This window comes from Pollicipes pollicipes, unplaced genomic scaffold (assembly GCF_011947565.3).
Source record: "Pollicipes pollicipes isolate AB1234 unplaced genomic scaffold, Ppol_2.1 Scaffold_6686;HRSCAF=7923_pilon_pilon_pilon, whole genome shotgun sequence".
Taxonomy (NCBI): Eukaryota; Metazoa; Arthropoda; class Thecostraca; order Pollicipedomorpha; family Pollicipedidae; genus Pollicipes; species Pollicipes pollicipes.
The window spans coordinates 12,077,613-12,100,863 of NW_023596921.1; the positions used below are offsets into that span (position 1 = coordinate 12,077,613).

Consider the following 23,251-nt stretch of genomic DNA (forward strand, 5'->3'; position numbering starts at 1 on the left):
CTAAGCATGAACTATATATGTATATATATATATATATTATATAATACATATATATATATATATATGTATATATATATATATATGTTATATTAGTTATTATATATAGTTATATATTATATATATAGATAAGTTATATATATAATAAATATATTATATATATAGATATATATATAATATATATTAGTTAGTGTTGTGTGTAACAAGCATTCTTCAGGACAAACCCAGTATAGTATGAAGCTGTTTGATTGCAAGCCTTTGCTGATAGCCTTTGCATAAAAATTTGCTGTAAGCAAGTTTTTTACAACCCTTGGTCCTGCAGGCAGGAGTGGCAACAGCACAGCCCATAACAACAGGTGGTGCTCTTTATAATGGTAACACATTTGTTTTGGAAGCATGCATTACCTGGTCAATACTGGTACAATCCAGAGCAATGTGCACAGCTTACCTCCTCCTTCTGTGTGGGCACAACTGCCATGTGCTTCTCACTGTCCTCTTCTGCAATCACTAATGCCATTGAGCCAGAAAGCTGACCAAAACAAAAATCTCCTGCAGACCCATTTTGATTTTCATCATGGCCTGAAAATGATAACATATTTCAGCTTGGTTCAACTCAATACCAATATTTGCATTTGTGAAAACCTGGGTCCTGATTCACATACTAACAGAAGGCACAGACAACCCGGCAAGCCTCAAACCTTTTGTATCTGTGCACTAGATATGGGATCAATAAAAACTGTGGGTTACAAGGCAACTGGAGGGAGGGGGGGGGGTATATGGTATCACCCAGAATACCTTCTGCACAAAATCCCTAACCTTGAAAGCCCCTTCACAAGGTCATTGGATGTAGCCCTAAAAAACCTAAGCTAAGAATGTTATTAATCCTGACATGAATGTCTGCCACTCAAAAGAACTACACACAGAAGCCTTATTCTTGAAAAACCTATGTGTAGAAGACCAACTGCTAGAAGAACTACTCTGTGAGAACATTGTGGCAACATATATTCAAAAATTCAGAATAAGTTAGCAGCATGGGGCAAGTGTTGATTGTTAGGTGATAGTTATTGTTCATGGCATGAGGTGAGGTGAGAGCTCTTCACTTGTTAATTACAAATGCTGAGTGTTCTCCTTCCTAGTGTTGGTGATCATGGCAGGTCTTCCAATAAAAAGCTTTCTAGGTGTAGGTTCCTGATTTTAGCAATTCACAACAGCGGACCCTCTGAGAGCATGTCCGGATAGACCAGGCAATGTGAGACTGGGCAATACCAGGCTATTTTTGAAATATTTCCAGACATGTGCATAAGTAGACCCCCATGAACACACTTCACAGACCAAATTACATCTCCTGGAGCCTTCTACCAGTTCGCCAATGAAATATGCTTGCACTTTCTGAACTGACAATCCATCACGTTCTAGAGATGACAATGGACGGTCATGGCGCCCAATTCATGAACGACCCTGGTACATAAATAGCAAAAACACGGTCAACACTCCTGTCAAGCATTATTCGCTTACTATTCAATTACCTCTACGTGTGTAGACCCCGATTAATCACAGATTAGCCACCCTGCTCCCATTGGAAACACAACGACGTGCACGACCGCTGCGGTAGGCCTTGCGCGGGCAGCACGCCATGCGGCAGAAGCGCCAAAGAAGCGCCACATAACCGGTTCTCATCTTTTTATAAAAGACTTGATATCCCATGGCAAATACAACCATCGCGCACGTGTTACGTACTCGATGTCATCAGTTTTTGTCCTACTTGCATTCATTCGCGTTCGAGTACTGCCGAAGCCGACGCGTTCCGGCCGTGTGGGGTGGCGCGTGTTGGTGTCTGGATAAGTGTAGAGCATTTTTGACAGGCCATACGAACGGTGGAAGCGAGTTCTGTGGGGTCACATTTAATTTACTTCTGAATTTCTTCCTGTTTCAAGACTTCGGGTGAATCTCAGTGTAATGTTCTTTCTTCTTGGTGGTGATGGAGTGAAGTGAAGATGACTGGGCCGAGCCGACCCGGTAAGCGAGTGCGTACAGATGAACTTTTCTTTTCTCAGGTAGGGGGGGAATCCTCAGGCTCATACCTGAAAATAACACTCAACTCAGGGAAATCATTCAAGTCCAAAGGTTGGCCATGGATCCAGATGTGCGTGAGAGGAGTTCTGGGAGGCTCTGAGAAGGTTGAAAAGGCGAATCTTCTGGCTGCAGGCAGCCTTCTGATAAAACCAAAAATCATGGACAGACTGAAAAGTTCATGAAAAACAAAAAGTTTGGGAATGAGGAGTGTGAGGTTGTTCGGGAACAAAGAATGAACACATCCAGGGGAACCATCATTGCATATGACCTTGTAGATTTGTCCGAGACCGAGATTGTGGGATGGCTGGGTGAATTTGGGGTAGTGGGTGCTCGGAGATTCACCAAGAGGGTGGATGGAAAGACGGAGAATACCCCAACCATACTTTTGACATTTGACAGGTCCTCATGCCCAGCCAAATGGAGCTAGATTACATCACATACCATGTCCACCAATATATCCCCAACCCACTGATATGTTTTGGTTGTGGCAGATTTGGCCACCACTGAAACAAGATGCCCTGGTGATCCTCTATGCCTTCGTTGTGGGAAAGGAAGCATGAAGGGGAATGTGAGCGCTGGTGTGTGAACTGCAAACAGTCAGGACACTCATGCATGGCCAGAGAGTGTGAAATATGGAAAAAAGAAAAGGAGATATGTAAGATTAAAACTGAACAAGAACTCTCATACCCTCAGGCTAGAAGGCAATATGAAAAAGAGCATGACCCCCCTGTCCTGAAGTCATATGCTGCAACTGTCCGGCACCCAAGTGTGGCTCCCACTAACAAGCAGCATGATGACCTCAGGGAAAAAGTAGGAAAACTGGAAGAAAAGGTGGGTGAGATGATTGCTCTGCTTCAGCAACTGCTGATGAAACAAGGTGCCCAGGGGAATACCAGGGGGAGGGATGACAGTACCAGACCTGTAGGTAGACAGGATGAGGAAGTTGAGGTGGATGTTATAGCAGAGGGACAGAAGGACACTCAAAAGATGAGCAGGAAACCTATGAGAGGAGGAATGATGGAGAGTTCAAGTGATGCAGAGAGATGATGTAGAAAGTGAAAGAGTGGACAGGGAGATGAATCATATGACTGTGGAGCATAATGAGGAGATGGAGGGTTGGCAGAGAGCATGTAGGGCAAAGAAAAAGGACAAACAACATGTAACATATCTGAGGTACCTAATGACACTACCCCATCACCAATGATTAGCCGAGCAGGGAGATCTATGGAGAGGCCGAAGAGAAACTCCAGCCAAAGGAGGTCATGGAAGGAAGACTAACTAGTATTGAAATGGAGTGAACCACGTTTCTTTCTTCTTTGTTAATAGCTGAATAGTTTGTTGGTGATTGGTTGACAGGTATGTTGAATATTTGAATGAATAGGCCAGCAAATTCAGACGTTCTCCACGTAACTGTTCTCGTGCGGAGGGCATGCAGAGGTCGGTGGTGTTTGTTTTCATAGTTATTTTAGGACCCTTAATGCCGGGATTGTTATGCGAAATGGTTTGCAAAGTTGAGGGAGACTTAAATAACGAGTTCATGGTGTTTTTCCGGAGGCAGCTGCGTTTTCGGTTTGAGCAGAGGTCGCCCGGTTGGGCTAGTCCCAGCCCACTTGGTTCTCGGAGGTAAGGTTAAACATCCAGGTGCGATACCTAATTCGGGTCAGGGGGTGGACGAGCTGAGGTTGTTTGTCTCGTGGAGGTCACCCTTCGGAGGGTGCGGGGTGATCCTTGCCGGGGGCAATGGTACAGGCGCTATTTCCACTCGACCGGCCGGAGCGCGCCTGGTTCCGACCGCGGGGTTGGGGCTGGCTGGGGAGGGGAATAAGGGAAAGGGAAATGTGTATGTACTGAGATGTTTTGTTCGCAGTTACAGGACAAGTAGTACATACCGATGTTTGGCATATTTATTAATTTATTTATCTGATTTTTTCATGTTTTTGGTGGCGGTCCTTTGTTGGATTTCGGCGTTCGGGCTGCGCATTGGTTGTATGTTTGTGTGTGGGGATATGGTACGCGGTACAGGCTACTCGCGTGATTTTCTGATGTTCAAGTTTAAAAGTTCAATAAATGTCGAACTGTTGTCGGCGTGTGTGCTTGACTGGACGGAGTCTGCAGTCTAAGGCAACAATAAAATGACTTTCAGCATTATGCAGTGGAACTGTAGAGGTGTGATTTCAAAGTGGGCGGAGATAAAACCACTGCTGCTGGCAAGACCACATAGTGCCGTATGTCTCCAAGAGACACACTTCCTCCCTACTGACCAATATGATTTCAGAATTCCCGGATATACTCTTTATAACGCTTATTCTGACGCACATATTAGACGAGGCGGAGCATCAATCTACGTCAGCAACGACCTACCTCATTTTCAGGTCACACTAAATACTAATTTTCAGGCGGTGGCATGTTCGGTGACAATGGGGCATTCTCGTATTTGTGTTTGTTCTTTATACTTACCACCAAACGAGAATTTGACGTACCTTGAACTGAACGACTTGGTTACACAGCTACCGCAGCCGTATATCATAAACACGGACGCCAATAGTCGGCATTTCTTATGGGGTGCAGACCGGTGCGATTCTCGTGGAAAGGTGTGGGAAATGATAATACGGCAACATGCCTTAAAAGTGATGAACGATGGTTCCCCAACCAGAATGGACGAGTACACAGGATTATGGTCACATATCGACCTGACTGTGACGTCAAGCAGTGTGGGACAATTCATGCATTGGCAAACGGACACTGACTTACACTCCAGTGATCATCTCCCAGTTTATATTACATATGATAGGTATGGAGATATTCCACCACGACGTGACGAATTTACTGGTTGGAATATTAACAAGGCGAACTGGTCTGAATTTACTGACAGATGTTGTTTGCGATTCAATGAAAGGGACGGTATGCAAAACTACCAAAACATTACGAAGGTTATGCTGGGAGCAGCAAAAGAAAGTATTCCTCGGAAAATCAGAAACACCAAATATAGCTGCCCCTGGTGGACTGACGAGTGCAAGGAGGCAATTCGGGCAAGGAAACGGGCGCTCAATCGATTCCGACGTTCGCACACACATCTGCATTTATTGGCTTATAAGGAGGCGAAGGCGAAAGCCAGAAGGATAATTCGTACGGCAAAGAAAGATTCGTGGGAAAAACTATTGCATATGTTCAATGTGAATACGCCGATACAACACTTATGGGACATCATTAGGAAATTTACCAGAAAGGAGCGATTTGCGAGACCCTTACCTGTTCTGAAGGTGGCTGGTAACATAATTGACGACCCAACTGAAGTTGGAAATATCTTCGGACGGTTGTTTTCTGACATGTCGTCCTCTCGGAACTACCGAGCCACTTTTAGAGAGCTGGAATGGCAGATGATGGATCAAATGCCGTCATTTATTTCTGACAATGAGGAGGTTTATAATGATGTATTCACGATGACTGAGCTACAAATGTCTATTGCTAAATGCGGCAATACATCCATTGGACCGGATGAGATACATTACGCGTTTTTTAGACACCTACCTGATGAACAATTGCATTCAATTTTGGAAATGATGAACTGCATATGGTGTGGAGGTGATATCCCTGATGAATGGAGACACTCGATTATTGTTCCTATTTTGAAACCAGGCAAACCTAGGGAAAACCCTGAGTCATATAGACCAATTCAGCTAACTTCATGTTTTAGCAAAATAATGGAACGAATGGTCGCCAGACGGTTATCCTGGTTTCTTGAGCGGAACAATATGTTGTCTAAATATCAGTGTGCATTTAGGAATGGAAGAAGTACCACAGACCATGTAGTCAGGCTGGAGTCCGAGATTAGAAAAGGTTTTTTCTACAACAAATATACCTTGGCTGTTTTTTTGGACCTTAAAATGCATATAATCTCACGTCTAAAGTTGCTTTGCTCACAAAAATGTTTAATATGGGTTTTAGAGGACGCCTTATGTATTTCGTTAGATCGTACCTTGATAACAGAACCTTCCAGGTGCGCAATGGAACATTATCGGATACGTTCGAACAGGAAAACGGCTTAGTCCAAGGAGGAGTTATATCCCCGATATTGTTTAACATCATGATTGATGACGTGTGTGGAAATGTCCCGAGTGAAGTGTCCCGAGCGCTGTACGCTGACGATTGCTCTCTATGGGTGCAGGGAAGGAGAATTTTTCATCTAGTTAATAAAATGCAGGGGGCGTTGAACCATGTGAGTGCATGGGCTGATCGGTGGGGTTTCCTTTTCTCACCTCACAAATGCAACGCAATTGTATTTCGAAGGTATATGAAGGCAAGAGAGATGACGAACATACCTAACTTACATATATATAACCAGCCGTTAACATACACCGACACCGTCAAGTTTTTGGGAGTGATGCTGGACTCTAGGCTGAACTTAAACACGATGATGCAGTACATTAAAACAAAGGCTGTCAAAAGGATATCAATATTAAAATGTTTATCTGGAAAAGGCTGTGGCGCAGATCGTTCTACACTATTGAGAATATACAAAGCCATGATAAGACCGATATTAGAGTACGCATGCCAAGTTTTTGATGGTCCCCGTAACAAGGCAGTGGAAATGATTGATGTTATTCAAAATGAATGCATTAGAATTGCTACTGGAGCCTTTAGAACTTCGCCCATTTTACCATTGATGGTTGAAGCAGACATACTTCCCTTGAGACTGAGGAGATGCGACTTGTCTCTCCGTTATTCCCTGAAGATACTAAGTCGAGAGGATCATCCATGCAGAAAACTTATGGCCAATGAGGCTGCGTTACATGAGGTAGAGACTGGATATATGAAAAGGATTTCTGGTTTCCCGCTATATGAGAGAATACTTGATATGTGCCATGAAACAGGATTCGATTTCCCAGAAGAGGTGACCTTAAAACGCAGCGTCGTTCCGCCATGGAGATTACGTAAATGTACGTTGATAAAGTTGACTAACAGGAGCAAGAGAACGCTAGATGAAGTGCAAATTCAATGTGAGTTTAATGATTTGAGAAGCAGGTATACAGAATACGAGTTCATATTTACCGATGGAGCAAAAAGTGCAGACGGAGTTGGATGTGCTTTTGTCCACGGTGAAAGACGTCAAAAATTTAAACTTCCTGAACTTTGTTCGATATTTATAGCTGAAGGATTCGCAGTATTACAGGCTCTGAATTATACACATACAAATCGCATCCTCAAATGTGTTATATGCACAGACTCCTTGTCCATTATAACAGCCCTGGGAAATCCGACTTCTGAAAACCCGATCGTGATCCATTTACTAGAGACGGTCAGTCAGCTTATTGAAATGGGCAGTATAATCATTGTCCTCTGGATCCCAAGCCATAGTAATATACGTGGAAACGAGACAGCGGATGCACAAGCAAAGATGGCTATAAGATTGAATGACGTGTGTAATTTTCAAATGGGTCCTAAAGATTATTTTCCTAAAGTGCGTCGAAGTATTCGTGAATTATTCAACAAATATTGGACAGATTACAACCCTAGGACTAATTTAAAACGCATCAAAGAAGAGGTAGGAGACTGGGTCTCCTGTAAGCGAGCAGTCCGACGCGAAGAGATAGTGCTGTGCCGGCTGAGACTTGGGCATACTCGCTATACCCACGCATACATGATAGATAGAAACCTCCAACCTGAATGTGAACGATGTCAGTGTCCATTAACAGTGTATCACATTCTTCTTGAATGCCCCGTATATTTTCACGAAAGACGATCATTGGTAACACTATGTCAACGGTCCGGAACACAATTTTGTGTGAGGTCGCTGGTAGGAAATCAATTCCCGGACATCATTGATGGAGTGATGAAATATTTGCGACACTGCGACGTACTGAAACAATTGTGAAGTGCTGCCTTTGCGTGCGGGACAAGTGCAATTTTTGCTTTGCTGTCATTGATTGCTGCCATGCTGTTTATACTATATTGTAATTGTTTGAAATGAGTTGTTTATTCTATGTATAATTTAAGCTTGCGTGCATATCTGCGTACGATGTCTGACTGGATGCTTGAGAAATGTGATAAGCAAGGAAGTGGTATAGGAATTATGTGTAGCAAATATGTGTATATGTGTGATACGTGGGTGTGTGCGTAAGCAGAGGAGATAACATGAATGAGGTTTGAACGAGCATGGTGAAGACAGATGAATGTGCGTGCATGCGTTAGAGTACACGGCATGGCAGATATGTGAAATTTCCATCTGGTAAATGCTTTGTTAAACGACAATGTTGTGACTGCCGACTGACTGATGACTAACCTGCAACGTCTATCATGTGGGGAAGCTGCGGTTAAAAGAAAATGATAAAAAAGAGCCTGGCAAAAAAAAACCGGACTTTTTGTTCTCTTGTTTTAGTTCACTAATCAGTTTATGTATCTGAACATTTAACACCGAGTTTTCTAGAAACTAACACCGTTTACTGCACCTCCTTGCTACACCACTATCCTGCACGAAAATTCCTGACCAGCGCGACACATTCCTTCTATCCTCTGTCGCGCTTAGTTACCACCTGTGCTACCAAACTTGCAAGACAACACTTCAACGATGGACGCCTGAGCCCAAGAGGCTATGCGCCCTTAACCAACAACAACAACAACTACTTGCATTCTGATTGAGGCCGGTTGGCTGACGCGGGGTCGGCTGAGGGCTGACGTGTGGCTGGCGCGGGTGCACGGGATCAATTTCTGGATCAGAATAATAGATAGAGACCTCCGTTGCCCATATTTCAGCTTGACAGCTTCAGATTTTGGTGTGGGTAAGTGCGTGATAGGTGCGGACCGTTGCTGAGATAGTTATACCTTCACGGCGCTTATCATTGATGATCAGGTGAGGTGACACTTCGCCGAGACATTATCTTTTTCCTTTAAATTTCATTGTTATGTTTTTAGGAGCTTTGGCTGCCACATTAAGGTCATAAATATGTCAGCAGAACTGTTAGTGGTATGTTATGCCTGCCTGTTCATATGTATAAGCTTTCCCAATTCCTATCCACTTTGGGCCGCTCCAGCCTCCAAGCTTCAAGCTGGAAGTAGGTCCCTGTCAAATGCACTTTTGGCAATTTGAGTTTATTTTAAGCTGTTTATCTTGTCCATCCCCCAATTTTATTTTTTGCAAAAATGCATGACTACATTCCCTGTGTGACCATGGTTACCAATATTAACCTGAAGTACCTTTTATCAACTTACGTTTACTGACCATTTTCTGGGATAGTATTCACAGCTACATGCCTAGGAACCCAAAGCTTACCCAAGCTGGACCAATCATACTCCTGATATGAAAATTAGCTCTCCTCTGTGGCTGGTTCATTCATATTGACCTTAGATCAGTTGTCATGATCTAGGGAGTGAATACATCATTTTTGAACTTCATTTTCCAGTGTGTAGACTGGGTCAACTATAAGATGGGCCTAGATACATTTCTTGCATCTTTGTGGGGCCTTATGTAGGTTACCAGGTATCTCTCAATGTAGAAGAGATGGTGGGGTTATGATTGATACAGCTATTGGCTGACCAGTTGGGTCTCAATTTCTAGTAAAAATGTTGGATGAACAGATTGCTTTTTGTCTGCTTTAGAGGTATTTTTAGCAACAGCAATGTCATTTGAAATGAATAATTGGGTTTGGACCTGAAAGAACCATGGAGCACAACATGTTCCCAGTGATGGTGACACATGGTTAGTCCAGTATGGTCTAACTTTTCCAAGGCCTTTTTGAGCCTGCATGACACTGCACAGCCAAGAAATTTAAATTGCTCTAGAGTAAATGGCAGTATAGCTGGATAGAAGTGTTACACTCATTAACCTTGAGTCAGTTTTGGCCAGATTTGGTGATCATTCTATCATGAGCCACAAGGGAAAATATGCAATAAATTATAACAGGTGAGGAGGGGTGCAGATAAGTGATATAGGTGAAGCAAGTTGTTTGTGTAAGGTTTATAGGAAATTGGCATATCTAAGGACATTGAGCTTACTTAGTGGTTTGTGCATGACAGATTCTTCCACTGCCTGCACCAAGGTCCCAGCACTTTTTTGTTACTCTAAAACACCTATAGGGCTTCTAAAATATGATGAGCCCCTGAGAAATCACAACAGGAAACCAAGATTACAGATCCCTTCAGGATTCAAGAACCAGGGCCTCTGCAGTGACAGAGAGAGAGCCCTTGACTGATAATGCCTGTTGTAACTTGAATGAGCCCCAACCGAGACAAAATTTTGGCTACACTCCTTCATGAGCACACCAAACAATGTTTTTTGTCTTCAGAAGAAAAAATATAAAAGTCAAGTCCACAAGGACATCCAACCATGAACATGTTTCATGCAAAATAATTATAGGTGAAATCAAATAAATTTTACAGGCAAGTCCATCATTGTCACTGCCAGTCCTGCCTGTATCGTCATTTGCATTTCACATATTTTTTGTGTCCTTTCATGTTGTGGTGTTCGCTGGGTACTAACAACTTGTCTATTCTTCATAGGTTGCATACTATGTTTTGATGCACCAAAATTGTTTCAGGTGCATGCCGGCAAAATGGCCAACGTCATCGTCGCGATCAGTGCCGGCATGCTGATGGTGGCACTCACAGTCAACTTTTCTCTTCACAAGATAGAAGAGGGCCATGTGGGGGTGTACTTTAGAGTGAGTTCACAAAGCCAGGTTCATTGTGCACCAAATGCAGCAGTGGTATTTGGTTTATATACATGCAGTCAGTGTTGGTAGTTGTGTATATGTAAAAGTATCAGTTGTTTGCTTGGCAGATGATGGCAGTGGAAACCATATTTTCAGACTCCTTGAACATAACTTTTTCATGCATTATAGCAAGCTTAGTTGTTTGGAACGCAGGACTCGGTGTTGTACGCGACGATCACCGAACAGGTTTGGTTGGATGAACTCGATTACTTGTATTGGGCATCCATGGCATTACGACCCATTTGGCTTTCTGCGAACTTTGCGCATCTCTCGGTCATCGTCAGACACGCGGCCTTTGTGGATCTCTCGGTCAATGTAGGACACGCGACGCTTGAGGATCTCTCGGGCACTGTCGGACACGCGACCTTTGTTGATCTCTCGGTCACTGTCGGACGCGCGATCTTTGTGGAACTCTCGGTCGCTGTCGGACACGCGACGTTTGTGGATCTCTCGGTCACTGTCGGACACGGGACCTTTGTGGAACTACCGGTCACTGTCGGACACGCGACCTTTGTGGATCTCTCGGTCACTGTCGGACAAGCAACCTTTGTGGAACTCCCGGTCACTGTCGGACACGCGATCTGCGGTCAGCCTCTTTCGTAGCGGCCAGGAGCACACGAATCTGCCAGTCTGCGCTGGGAACGTTCGATGACTGCGGTATGGCGTCCTTTCCCCCGGGTGCCTGGGCCTCCACCTGACTCCATTGCTTGGGATGCACTGATCCGTTGGGGACTGTTGTCGCCAAAGCTGTAGTCGTCGCACTTCCAGCGGTCCCCGGAAGCGTAGCGTCTTCCAGTGCGGGTGCCAATCAACATTCGACAGTGGAAGTGCGCCTCTTTTTGCGCTCTGAAGATATTTGCGTCTTTTGCGTTCCGTAAAGCTCTCCCGTCCTATAACGGTCTTCTGGACACTCATGTATTTGATTGCACCAATCAATATCGACAAGCGCACCTGCCGCGAAGGGATTGTTTAGTATTATTAATGTAACGCTGATTGTGTGGCAACATCATGATGCATGATACATCATGATGCATGATGCTTCCTCCCCCGCCCCCCCCCCCCCCCCCCGTAAAAAAATCCAGAGGGAAACGGTGGTGACAACATAATAAGCCATATGCTTCGCAGCCCTTTTTCTCCTCTCATATCGGTTACATAGTTTTTTTTCTGCAGCCTCTTTGAACACTGGTATCCTTGCGACTGAGACATGCGTCTTGAAAGAGTGCGTGTGTAATCATCCTCGGTCTGTGTTCCGTGTGGCCGCCCTCGTTCCATGTTCCGTGTGAGCGTCCGCGGCCTTTATACCCTGTGACTGTCCTCGGTGTGTGTTCCGCGTGACCGTCTCGGTCTGTGTTCCGTGTGGCCGTCTCGGTCTGTGTTCCGTGTGGCTGTACCACCAGCCCTGCGTTCCGCGTGACCCACCTTATGCTCTGCTCCAGTGACACACCCTGTCCTTCTGTCACAGGGTGGTGCCCTTCTGCAGCAGACCAGCCAGCCCGGCTACCACATGATGGTGCCGTTCATCACCTCGTTCCGCTCTGTCCAGGTACGGTGTGTAGGGCCTGGCGAGGGCGCGGTGCAAGGATTCCCAAGCGAGCGCTAGACTAGTCTGTAACCGATATTCAGTTAGTTGTGTCCAGTCTGTACTCGTTGGCGTAGATAAGTCTTAGACTTCGTTCTTTCGCCGATATCTGCTGTCTTTGCGTCAAGCACCAAGTGGCCGCTCGTTTACAATATGGAGGGGCTTCTTCATGCCTTAGGTCCTTGCCTGGCGTGAATCAGCATACGTGGTTGCAAGCGCACAGGGTGCGGCCTGTGAATACCTGGGGACATCAGTGCAACAGTGAAATGATGTCAATAATTATCTGTGGGCCATGACTGAGAAAGTCATGAACCAGCGGCTTGCGGTGATCCAGGCATCGGCGTTCTTTGTGTGATTGCCGGCGAGAGAAGGTATTGCCACTGAAGTCCCGTCGCCATGTTGCTGGCCGATCTCATAATGTGGTGAAACCCGGTCCAGACCCGCTCGGTGTCCCCGTCTGCCCGTGGCTCACAGTTGGGCACAGAAGACCGAGGTATATTGTTTCGGTTATTGCAATGTAATTGGTAGACAAAGTAAGACCAGGGAGAGAAAAAACAGTGTGAAGTTGTGGGTCCATTGCACATCATGCGCGAGATAACAGCGGAGTTCCCACTAACCCTTCACGTAAGGCCGACAAGAATGCTAATCGAGTAGAGCGTACTATTGTTTCAAACACGAACAAGGTGCTTCTTCCATGTCGTAACGCACCATCGCGCCACCCCATGGTTCTTGCCGCTCGGACTTGACCATTCGCTAGCGTGCTTTTGACGACCTGTTCCGACCCGCTTGGCCGTCAGGTAACGCTGCAGACAGACGAGGTCACGAACGTGCCCTGCGGCACGTCCGGCGGAGTGATGATCTACATTGACCGGATCGAGGTCGTCAACTGGCTGTCGCCGGACGCCGGTGGGTGTCGACCGGACGTTACAGGGTGTGACGCGGACGCGCTGCGCCCGAGCAGGAAGCTGTCGAGCCTGAAGAGGTCGACTGGTGGTGTGGTCCGTAATTATTTGTAGATCAGTAGCGAAGCAACGTCGAGCATTTTGTGAGATTGTCGTGGAACGTTGAGACGGACCGTCTGAAGGGGATTGTATTGTTTTTATTGCGACGCTTGAACGGAGTAGGCGAGACATTGGTAGTTCGCAGTTGGAATGGCACGGGCGTGGGCAACACTTTGCTGGGTCCGGAAGAAATGTGTGTGTGCAAATCCCGAGCTCGCTGTTGGGATGACCTCAGCTGTTGGATTGCATCCATACTTGGTGAAACCCAAAAGCCGTTCTCGACCATTTGTTATGGACGGGTGTGCTGGTACTCAGAAGTGTATTTTGTAAACCTGCATTTATGGCAATACAGCATAATTTTAACAGGCCCAAAATATATGAAGTACTTGGGTTAAAATAGGTTAGAATAGGTTGAATTTGTTCGTAAAACTTTGTTGGCCACGTCGTGACGCTACGTTTGACAATCTCAGTGCTACGTGCCGCGCCTCATTGTCCTGGATGGCGTGCATTTTCCAGTGCATCCTATTGTGAGGAACTACACAGCCGACTACGACAAGACGCTCATCTTCCACAAGATTCACCACGAGCTGAACCAGTTCTGCTCGGCCCACACGCTGCAGGAGGTATGACTGCCAGTTGTGCCTGTCTGTCACGAGTGACCCGCTCTGCCATCGGTACCGCACTAGCGCGGATTGTTTCTGCAATGCCATGCCAGCATGTTAATTTCATTCAGGTACAGCTCAGCGGCGATGGTGCACATTAACGTCTCGTACGCACCATTGATGTGTAAGTTGTGCACGAAGTTCTGTCATGACACGATGTTGCACGACACTGCGACTGGGAGGAGTCAATTTGTTTCACATTTGTGTGTGGTTTTGAATGAAAATAGCCATTTTAAAGACCATTTGGCGCAGTTCGCAGCCCTGTCCTTAATGTTTTAAATCCTTTAGGTTCTGGGCTACACGCCCGCGAAGACGTGCAGACTTTCGTGCAGACTACTTCAAGGCCATTCAGGCGTGCATGACGCTAGAGCTACGTCATCTACATCATGTCACCAAATAGGCCATGCGGCATTCAAAGCCAGGAAAGACATTATTGGTGAGCCGTCGAGATCTGGCGTCTGTGATCACGACTTCGAAATATTGTAGACGTGAGTTGGCTCTCAATCAATGTTCAGTGGGCTGTACAAGTTTCAGTCACGAATCACGTTTCGTGCTGCATCATAAAATAAGTTGGACATAGTTGCTAGCTGTTACGAAAGTGAGCCTTGTAATCAAATAACTTGATAATGGCACTGTAACTGAGTGTGTGAATACAAGTAGACACCTTAAACGCATGGATACATAGGCAGGAATGCCACGAGAAAGGGCCAAAACACGAGCACATAGATATTTGGTTCAGCGAACACGTCCAGCACCGTACTGTTATCTTTTGGCGAATCTAAAGTACTATAAGCTAGTGCTGGGGTGGCAATTTTGCACGGCTAGTTTGGCAGTGCCTCGACGTTATGCAAACGTTCCACGATGCAAACAAAAAATGACGTATTGAGGAACATATTTACTAAAAAGAGAAGTTGTGTTGTTCAGAGCAGTCTTATCCTCTCAAAAGTATACCATTAGTTATAAGTGAGCCTGTTTCATCATCTGATGTTTGCTTCATATCCTGAAATGTGGAATATCCCCTTTACCGGACACACCGCAATGTTGTGCGGGTCGAACGTCATTCACCACATTGCAGTCCTGTAGCGATGGCTTCTGATGGGCTGTTACGCGATGTGGCCCGATAATCCCGCCGCTACAAAATGCCGGGCCTCAGTGCTGGACGGTGGCTGTTCATATCAAACTGGCATCCCAAATAAAACATCGCCGCTAATCGCATTCCAAATAAAACCGTCACATGTCGCAAGTGTTCAATTCCTTGATTGTACCAAACCGGTCTTTTGACCCCACGTTCTGTCTGTGTGTCTCGTTCTAGGTGTACATCGACCTCTTTGACCGGATTGACGAGAACCTGAAAGCGGCGCTGCAGAAGGACCTCACGGAGATGGCCCCTGGCCTCACCATCCACGCCGTGCGCGTCACCAAACCCAAGATTCCTGAGTCCATCCGCAAAAACTACGAACTCATGTGAGTCGATGTCTTGGTCATCTCGACGTTAAGCAATGAGCGCTTGGTTGTCTCCGTATAGAAACGACTGGCTTTGTTGATCGCTTTTGTGAAACCTTCGGTTCAGTTCTGTGTATACAATATATGGTGAAGGGCCGCGTTGGCACGAATCATGGTGGGATACAATTTTAGTTCATGGCTTCAGAAATGTACGAAAAATTTGGTGCCGTCTAATCGTCCTGGAGCTATCCTTCTCACGCATATTTGGAGATTGGAAAAGTAGATGTCCTCGTCCTATTGTTTCTTTTTAGTTGCAGTGGAAAGCAAATCAAATGCATTCAGCTATATTGCATTATAGGATAATGCAAAACGAAGATGGTGAGTTTTGAGTGTCGAGATAACGTCGGCACAACAAAACGGATGAATCAGGGCTAACTGAGACGGAAGGATGACTAGTGCGGAGAGCGGCAACGCGGAGGCAGCTGTGTCATTACTGGATGGTAACACACAGGTGTCCGACAGGGAGGCGGAGAAGACGAAGCTCTTGATCTCGACACAGCGGCAGAAGGTGGTGGAAAAAGACTCGGAGACAGAGCGGAAGAAGGCAGTCATCGAAGCCGAAAAGAACTCTGAGGTGGCCAAGATCCGCTACCAGCAGAAGGTTATGGAGAAGGAGTCGCTGCAGAAGATATCTACCATTGAAGGTGAGCTGACTGAGAACGATGACGGTGAGAGTAAGATGCGTTGGTCAGGCGTAATCATAACATGGTGGGGATTTACAAGCGAAGCACAATAACCAGTGTGAATATTCTGGTCCGGTTTAGTTCCTTGTCTGTCTGTGAATTGTCTTAGGCAACGTCTTTTTTTTGAAATATAAATTTTTTAAAACAATTTATGAGCATTGTTATATTGTCCACCATCACCTAACTGTTTAATTTACGCCAAATGCTTGGCGTATGACCTGAAAATAGTCATGTCGTTGGGAACCCTTTGTAGTCATATGTGGAACCAGAACACAAACAGAGAATTAAACCAGCGCGCTTATCAGTGGAGCTCGCTGTGCTTCCATACACCAGTGTGGAACCCCACTGCAGTGCCTTATCAGTGGAGCTCGCTGTACTTCCATACACGAGTGTGGAACCCCACCGCAATGCCTTATCAGTGGAGCTCGCTGTGCTTCCATACACGAGTGTGGAACCCCACTGCAATGCCTTTTAGACCTGTCTGTTGTCATGCCTGATCGCGCTTGAGGTCCAGTTAGCGAGCTTGTACCGAGTGACTGAAGGTGTTCTCACGTTCCCAGTTCCCAGTTCCCAGTTCCCAGTTCCCAGTGTTCCCCCTCACGTTAACGTCTTCCGGCGCTCCAGATCAGATGGAAGTGGCCCGGAAAAAGGCGACAGCAGACGCCGAGTTCTACTCGCGCGAGCGCCAGTCGACCGCCAACAAGATGCTGCTCACGCCCGAGTTCCTCGAGCTACGTCGCTACGAGGCCATCGCCGCTAATAGCAAGGTCTATTTCGGCTCGCACATCCCCAACATGTTCATCGAAAACGCCGCCGTCCAGCCTGCCGCCGCCACCGGTGATGCCACCGCGGCGGCGGCGGCGGCGGCGGCGGCTGCAGCCTCGACCGGCAGCAAGAGCGTGGCGTCGAAGCCGGAGCCAGCGGGGGAGCCTTGACGCAGAGCTCTGCTGCTGCTGCCGCGCCCAGCGCGCGCCAACCGCGGCGGTTCGGCGGCGGCCGCCGCGACCCGGAGAGAGCCGCCAGTGGTCCAGCCAGCTGTGGTCTGTGGTATCGGGTCAACGTTCGGGGCGGGTGGGGCTCGGCTGTTTCCTCAACGGTGCGAGCGGCTGGCCGGCCGTGTGTCGCTCTCGTGGTCAGACACCGCGTGCACTCCCGGAGGTTTCCAGGGATCAAAGCGCAGCCATAGATGAGGCGGGCGATTTGTCGGCCCCTCCCACTGCTGCCGTCACATGCGGGAGTGCGTGACGGGTGGCGCCGGTCCGGGGAGTCGTGCGATTAGCCGCCTGCCACGTCCCGCTGGGGCTCATTGTAATACCAAGGTGCCCAGGCCGTATCATTTGTGGCGCAGGTCCCGTTTTGTTTGTTTGTTTTTGTTTTTTGTATCCGCCGTGCGCGCAGGCACACCGTGGGCCTTGTGCGCGGTTCCTGAGCGTGGACACGGTGTAACACATCCCCCGGTGGTCTGCCGTCTCTGGGAGAGCTCTTCACGGCATGGAGCCTCGCGAGTAGGGACGGCGTGCCGTCCTGCGTTGCTGGCACGCGCCTGGCTGAGGCGGTGTTTTCGGCGAGTTTAGGCTGCCGGCTCACGTGTGTGATACAAAGGCAAGTCCAGAGAGGTACTGACGGACACGCGCGTCCTACTGTTAGAGGTCGGCTTCGGAAAAAAGCAGGATCACGAGCGGCGGCGGAGCTGTTGGCTTATGCGTCGGGATGTGAATGTGATGAAATTATGATGTCTGTCGTGAAGCTCAATCAGTAGGAATGAGGACCTTCGCCATAGCATGCCTGTTAAGTGTTCAGTGGCGAGCGACGGAGATGAACTGCTAGGTCACTGAACCGATAGATGTAGGTCACGGATCATTTTGAGTGTGACACTAACAGGAGGTCATGGGCCTCGTCGGTCTGAATGAGCGCATGGTGAACATCGACCAAGGGCATTTTTGTGGTCCAAAATATACGTTCTGTGATCGCTAAGCGCCTTGTCGAAAGTTTTAGACAGATTGCGACATTTTGCTCGGAATGCATAAATCAGGCGGGAACTACAATTCTTCCCACAGATCCCACACCAGCCCAAGCGGCTAGGGCGGCAGCAAGGCTGGTGACCAGTCTCCCGTCTTCGCGCATTTTAAAGGCTGTTTGAAGAGGCGACGCACGCATTTATTTCGGTAGATAAAAAATTCCACTGCGGGAAGAAATGTGCCGAAAAGCTACCAAGCCAGAAAAGTTTTTCACCATAGGATTGGTACATAAAATAAGTGCGCATGCCGAGCACGTAACTGACATGGGTGGTACACCTGGGTCCTGTAGACATACGAGTAAAACGGAACGGGGCCGGAACGAGTCAGGGGCTCACAAAATTAGCAACGCAAGTTGATTTTGAACACCTTCGGCTCCCAGGACATACGCGACCTCCAGGGGAGGGGGATGGCAGCCAAACAAGGGTGCAGTAACTGGGGAGGGGAAGAGCAGTAAGGGCAGCTCATCCTCTCCCAACTTGAAATCTGGCGGTGCCACCCCTTCTCCCCACGTGGAGGGCCTGTGGAGGACCCGTTCTGAAAGATAAGAGGATTATATAAGCATACGAAAGTCCATTCCGGCCTGTCGATGGCTCATTATTGGCTATGTAGGATCTCTTCTGACCAAAAGAGAGCAATTCTGAGCCTGCAGAGGACGCCCATTCTTACCTTAAGAGGGGTCATTCTGGTCATAAAAGGGCTCATTCTGGCCTGTAGAGGGCCCCTATGACCTGCATACCTATTATGACCTGTAGAAGGTCCAGTAATTACTGTCGAGAGTCTAACTCCATTCTAGCATGCGGAGAGCTCATTCTGGCCTGGAGGACCAATTATGTGATCTTAGGAGGGGGGGGGGGGGCATTTTGGCATTTAGGAGTTTCCCTCCCCAACGTGAGCATAGTTCCCGCGCCCCTGCACCCAAATCCTCCTTGCCAGCATCGTCGTTGGTTGCATGCGTAATGTGATCAGCGCGGCGCTAGGTAGTGCGTCACAGAAGTGGCTGCGGCCTGCGGCTGCGGATGCGGCTGGGCCTAAACCTGAGACCGCGGCTGGGCCTGGGCCTGGGCCTGGCACTGCGGCTGGGTCTGGGCCTGGGCCTGGCACTGCGGCTGGGTCTGGGCCTGGGCCTGGCACTGCGGCTGGGTCTGGGCTTGGGACTGGCACTGCGGCTGGGCATGGGCCTTGGGACTGGCACTGCGGCTGGGTCTGGGCTTGGCACTGGGCCTGGGCCTGGGATTATTCCCTGCGATGGACCTGAGACTGGGACTGGGACTGGGGCTGACATTGACGCTGGGGCTGGGATTTGGCATAACATGGCCACGGACGGCGGATCCGGGGAAGGCAGAGGGCATTTACCCTCTGCCAAATCCGGGCAGCATTTAGCATGGCGGCAGCACACATCACAAAATAGGCAAGTTGCGTGGGGCCTTCCAAGTTTCCACAGAGAGTCCGCCACTACTGACAGAGCGGAAGACAGGACCGGGGGGAGGGGAGGGGCGGGAGGCAACAGAACAGTGCAGGACGGGCCAGGACAGATCAGCGGCTGGGGCATGGTGGAAATCCACAGCGAAGAAGAGCGCATGACAGGAGGCAGCAGAATGGGACGGGGCAGAAGATAATGGCACAAGGCGGGGGAGCAGATATGACATCGCAGGACAGGTAGCGACAGGAAGACAGGGCTGAGGAAAGGGCTGAGGGCTAAGTGAGTCAACAAGAAGTTTATCATATAATGTGGGTTATCGGTACATACGACAGGTTCTAGAGGTGACAAATGACATTTTCTACACTGTCTGTCTCTGCCTTGGTTTTGGCCTTAATTTGATCTTGATGTCTGACCCAAGGAGAATAAGCCGTAATCACAGCTGTCTCATTACTTCAAATGTCAGCTGAAAGTTATAAAACTGCGTGTAATACCCGTTCTCGCATCATACCGAACTATTCCCAACGAATTGTCCTCGCTGACAAGCACCACTTTACTTTCACCTGCTCTAGACCAGTGACCCTACGACCTAGTTACATGTAATGTTATCAAAATATCGAGTATTCAACCGTGGGGTCGGTAATTGTCTGCGACGCCGGCAGTTATACCTCGGCTTGCGCAGTTACATCACAACGTTCGGAAATTATTCTGGAGAACCACCGGGTGAGGGAGCAAGTTGCCTCCACCACAGCGTGTGGTAACGGAAAACGGTGATATACCGCGCCAAGCTCCAATGGAAGTATCAATATGACCATCAAAAAAGCACATAAGCGGAAGTCCGAAGTGTACCATGCTCACCTTACCGGACACGTGTAGTCGTTCGCTTAGAACAAAACGGTGTTACCTTTGTGATCACAGAGATGTCATCCTGTCAGTAAGCATAGGTTTGTTAGTAAGAAAGCGAAATGCCAGCACTTAAGCCAAATCACTGCGGAGCGATCTGTGCTGATGATTTCTTCAGCCTGTGCTTTTTCACGTGCATATCTATACAACCTTTTTCAAGTGGTTTTTATCCATATGATTGCTACGCTTTTTGCGCTATATATATTTGGGGAGCATTATAGTGCGTTTTAATATTACGTAAGTTGTTACCTGCGGGGGCGAAAATATTGTATATGCATAGTGCAGTACTGAATGCCTTTCCTCTTCGAATAACCAGGAGAAAGGAAGTGACAAACATTAATATTTCGGTTTGCTGCCTTTGTCGACACGATGATGAGCAGCAAGTTAGAAACTGCGTGCCGATCCCACTCAGTTTTTGCTCTTACGCTTTTTACTCTTACTCTTTACTTTAGTGCGGCTCTAACTTCAACTCGACTATAGTGCATAGGGGGCAAAAACCTCTTGCATGTTGTCAGTCGACGTATACCAAAAGGCAGTTATTGCAAAATCACTCATTACTCGCCATGCTTCCAGAAAATGCTCTTTTCCTGGTACTGCTGACGGGTACGTTAGGTTGGGTCATACGACACTGCTTAAAATGTGCTCATATGCGCCATCTAAGGAAGCGAGGTGGGGACGGGGATCGCGACTGCACTGTTCCTCTTCGCAGACCTTGGAAGTCTGCTGTACTCATAAACTTACTACGTACAAAAGAGTTGAAATGGGTGAAAGCCACTCGATAACTAATGTGATAGCCATACGGTCCTAACCACCTTAAAACATTTCGGTGATTCTGAATGCCGCCTCCTACGTCATTAGTTGCATGCCATCTGCTTCACGTTTTCCTGCTCACGCTGACCACGACTATCCATAGTGCTACACGTTTTTCAAGGGAAAATCACTTTTAACACTCAGGCAGTCGCGGCTAGGGGAGAAATACCTAAGTGCTGCTGGGTCTATGGCATGATGTGTCGCAAGCTCATATTCGTGTCGCAAGTTCATATTCAAATAGTCATTCACTGACATGCGACGACTTGCAGATCTGGCATAACAACAATGCCACGACAGCCTCGAGGGAGGCGCGTTACGGACTACCGCGTACCAAACCTGGCGATGTCGGCTTAAGGCTTTAACCGTTACTGGCGTCAGGCAATACGCGTGACGATCGGAAAGCGCATCCATTCCGTTCAGCAGCGCGTGGCCTTCTGCACACCTGAATCCATGTGTTCAGGCATGCAGAGGACATATGTGTGGCGGCACGACTGCACGCTGTTGTCTCAGCCAAAATATTTTTGTCGCACGTTGTTTCGACGGCCGGCAACCGAACGCGCAGTCACGCGGCTGTGGGATGCATCTGCTGCGCGGAAGGCCCTCAGCAGACACACGAGACTGTGCAACCAATTCATACCCAGCGACACCCCGGCTAGAGGACTCGGCTTTTTGGGCCGACGAAATCTGAGAATTGACGGCGGGTCACGTTTCAGGCTATCGCCATTTTACGTCTACCTCTCTCTGGGTTTGGGCGACAGCGTGCTGCTTTCGAGGTCGGTTTCGGAAAACGCGACATTGGCCGCTTCACGACCGATTGCTGACGTCTCTTCAGATTGGACAGTGTTGGACAGCATGGATGGTTTGTAGACGGCGCATGCGCCTAAATTATACATCCAGTTTCAAGACGTTATATGCATGGTCTGCCGGGATCCCACATCAATCCTGTAAAATGCCAGGAAAGTGTTGGATCCGTATTTTTAACGATCTCACGTGGCCCGCCTGCGCGCAATGAACCGTGCTTTTGTCAGGTCGAAAGTCCATTTTTTGCCGAGTCGAAATGTGCTGATTTCGTTTTGTTCTAATGTGTCGGATTTATAGGCTCCGCCAATTCTGTGTCACATGTTTTAGGTGTATTTTTACGACAAGCTCATCTACTGTAACGAACGAAAACAAGGCAATTGTATAACAATCTAAGAAAAATTGCTAAGTTTATTATTAATATATTCGGGACAACTTGCTAGCACAGAACCCATTCGTAGGCACTCTGGGCCCCAGGCCGTCGATCGCCGTGGACATTTGGTTGCAGATTTTATGAATGCACATTACTTAGTTTTGCTAAACAAAGGCAATAATACTCCACACTACATATCCACTGGCACGGAGCAGTCGTTGACTCGCTGTTGTGCTCTCCCTCAATATGGACTTCCGTCGATCGGACTGTCGAGGGGGATGTCCACGACAGCGACCATTTTCCAACTAAACTGCTTCCACTTTTGATCTGCTGCTGATCCTGTTCTGCGATGCATGCCCCTCTGGAATCTGCGAAGCCAGACTGGGCCAAATTTCAGGAACTTTGTTTTGCCGACCATGATCGCTACGACTCACCGGAGCGGGCCATTGGTCTTACACACATATTTTTCCTTTTGCAGCAACCACGATAATTTCACTGACTAATTGTTCACCATGATGTCTCCCCGTGCCGTGGTGGACAGATGAAGTTAAGAAGGTGACTGCTGAGACGTCAACATGGTTTTCAGCAGTTATTAACACAATCACGATATTCCTCGTTTACTCGCCCGCAGTTCCGAACGCACACAAACCAGGAAAACTGTAAGAGCCGCCAAACGCTGTTCCTGGTTAAACTGTCTACGACAATTTACAGCAGCCACCCATTGAGCAG

At 47.7% G+C, this 23,251-nt stretch overlaps 3 protein-coding genes across 5 annotated transcripts in view; 2 read left to right on the forward strand and 1 right to left on the reverse strand.

Annotated features, from left to right (window-relative positions):
• Positions 1 to 1,614, reverse strand: part of LOC119107715 (transmembrane protein 165) — a 10,178-nt gene extending 8,564 nt beyond the window's left edge. The window contains exons 1-2 of one of the 2 annotated variants that reach the window (XM_037231257.1): positions 1,513 to 1,604; positions 446 to 576 (exon numbers count right to left, since the gene is read on the reverse strand). In XM_037231257.1, the coding sequence (XP_037087152.1) occupies positions 446 to 514 (69 nt within the window). In that variant the 5' untranslated portion in view covers positions 515 to 576; positions 1,513 to 1,604. Of the gene's footprint in view, positions 1 to 445; positions 577 to 1,512 lie in introns of both variants that reach the window. The other variant, XM_037231256.1, reaches the window with a different exon arrangement.
• A 4,349-nt stretch (positions 1,615 to 5,963) lies between these two features.
• Positions 5,964 to 7,942, forward strand: LOC119107469 (uncharacterized). Its single transcript, XM_037230914.1, has one exon. The coding sequence runs from the start codon at positions 5,996 to 5,998 to the stop codon at positions 7,940 to 7,942; it is 1,947 nt and encodes a 648-aa protein (XP_037086809.1). The 5' UTR covers positions 5,964 to 5,995.
• Positions 7,943 to 8,713: 771 nt separating this feature from the next.
• LOC119107201 (erlin-1) lies at positions 8,714 to 18,168 on the forward strand. Of its 2 annotated transcripts, none has more exons than XM_037230597.1 (8): positions 8,714 to 8,917; positions 10,602 to 10,724; positions 12,238 to 12,318; positions 13,152 to 13,260; positions 13,872 to 13,978; positions 15,330 to 15,481; positions 15,983 to 16,164; positions 16,828 to 18,168. In XM_037230597.1, the coding sequence occupies exons 2-8, from the start codon at positions 10,617 to 10,619 to the stop codon at positions 17,136 to 17,138; spliced, it is 1,050 nt and encodes a 349-aa protein (XP_037086492.1). In that variant the 5' UTR covers positions 8,714 to 8,917; positions 10,602 to 10,616; the 3' UTR covers positions 17,139 to 18,168. The 2 variants fall into 2 exon arrangements, with proteins under 2 accessions (XP_037086492.1, XP_037086491.1); XM_037230596.1 differs by having other exon boundaries at positions 8,714 to 8,846.
• The last annotated feature ends 5,083 nt before the right edge of the window (positions 18,169 to 23,251 follow it).

Bases quoted from the DNA above. Each gene is read 5' to 3' on its own strand.
- LOC119107201 (XM_037230597.1), top strand. From the start codon at position 10,617: ATGGCCAACGTCATCGTCGCGATCAGTGCCGGCATGCTGATGGTGGCA. The intron at 13,261-13,871 runs GTGGGTGTCGAC...TGCATTTTCCAG, and splicing joins CTGGCTGTCGCCGGACGCCG to TGCATCCTATTGTGAGGAAC. The intron at 13,979-15,329 runs GTATGACTGCCA...GTCTCGTTCTAG, and splicing joins CGGCCCACACGCTGCAGGAG to GTGTACATCGACCTCTTTGA.
- LOC119107469 (XM_037230914.1), top strand. From the start codon at position 5,996: ATGTTTAATATGGGTTTTAGAGGACGCCTTATGTATTTCGTTAGATCG.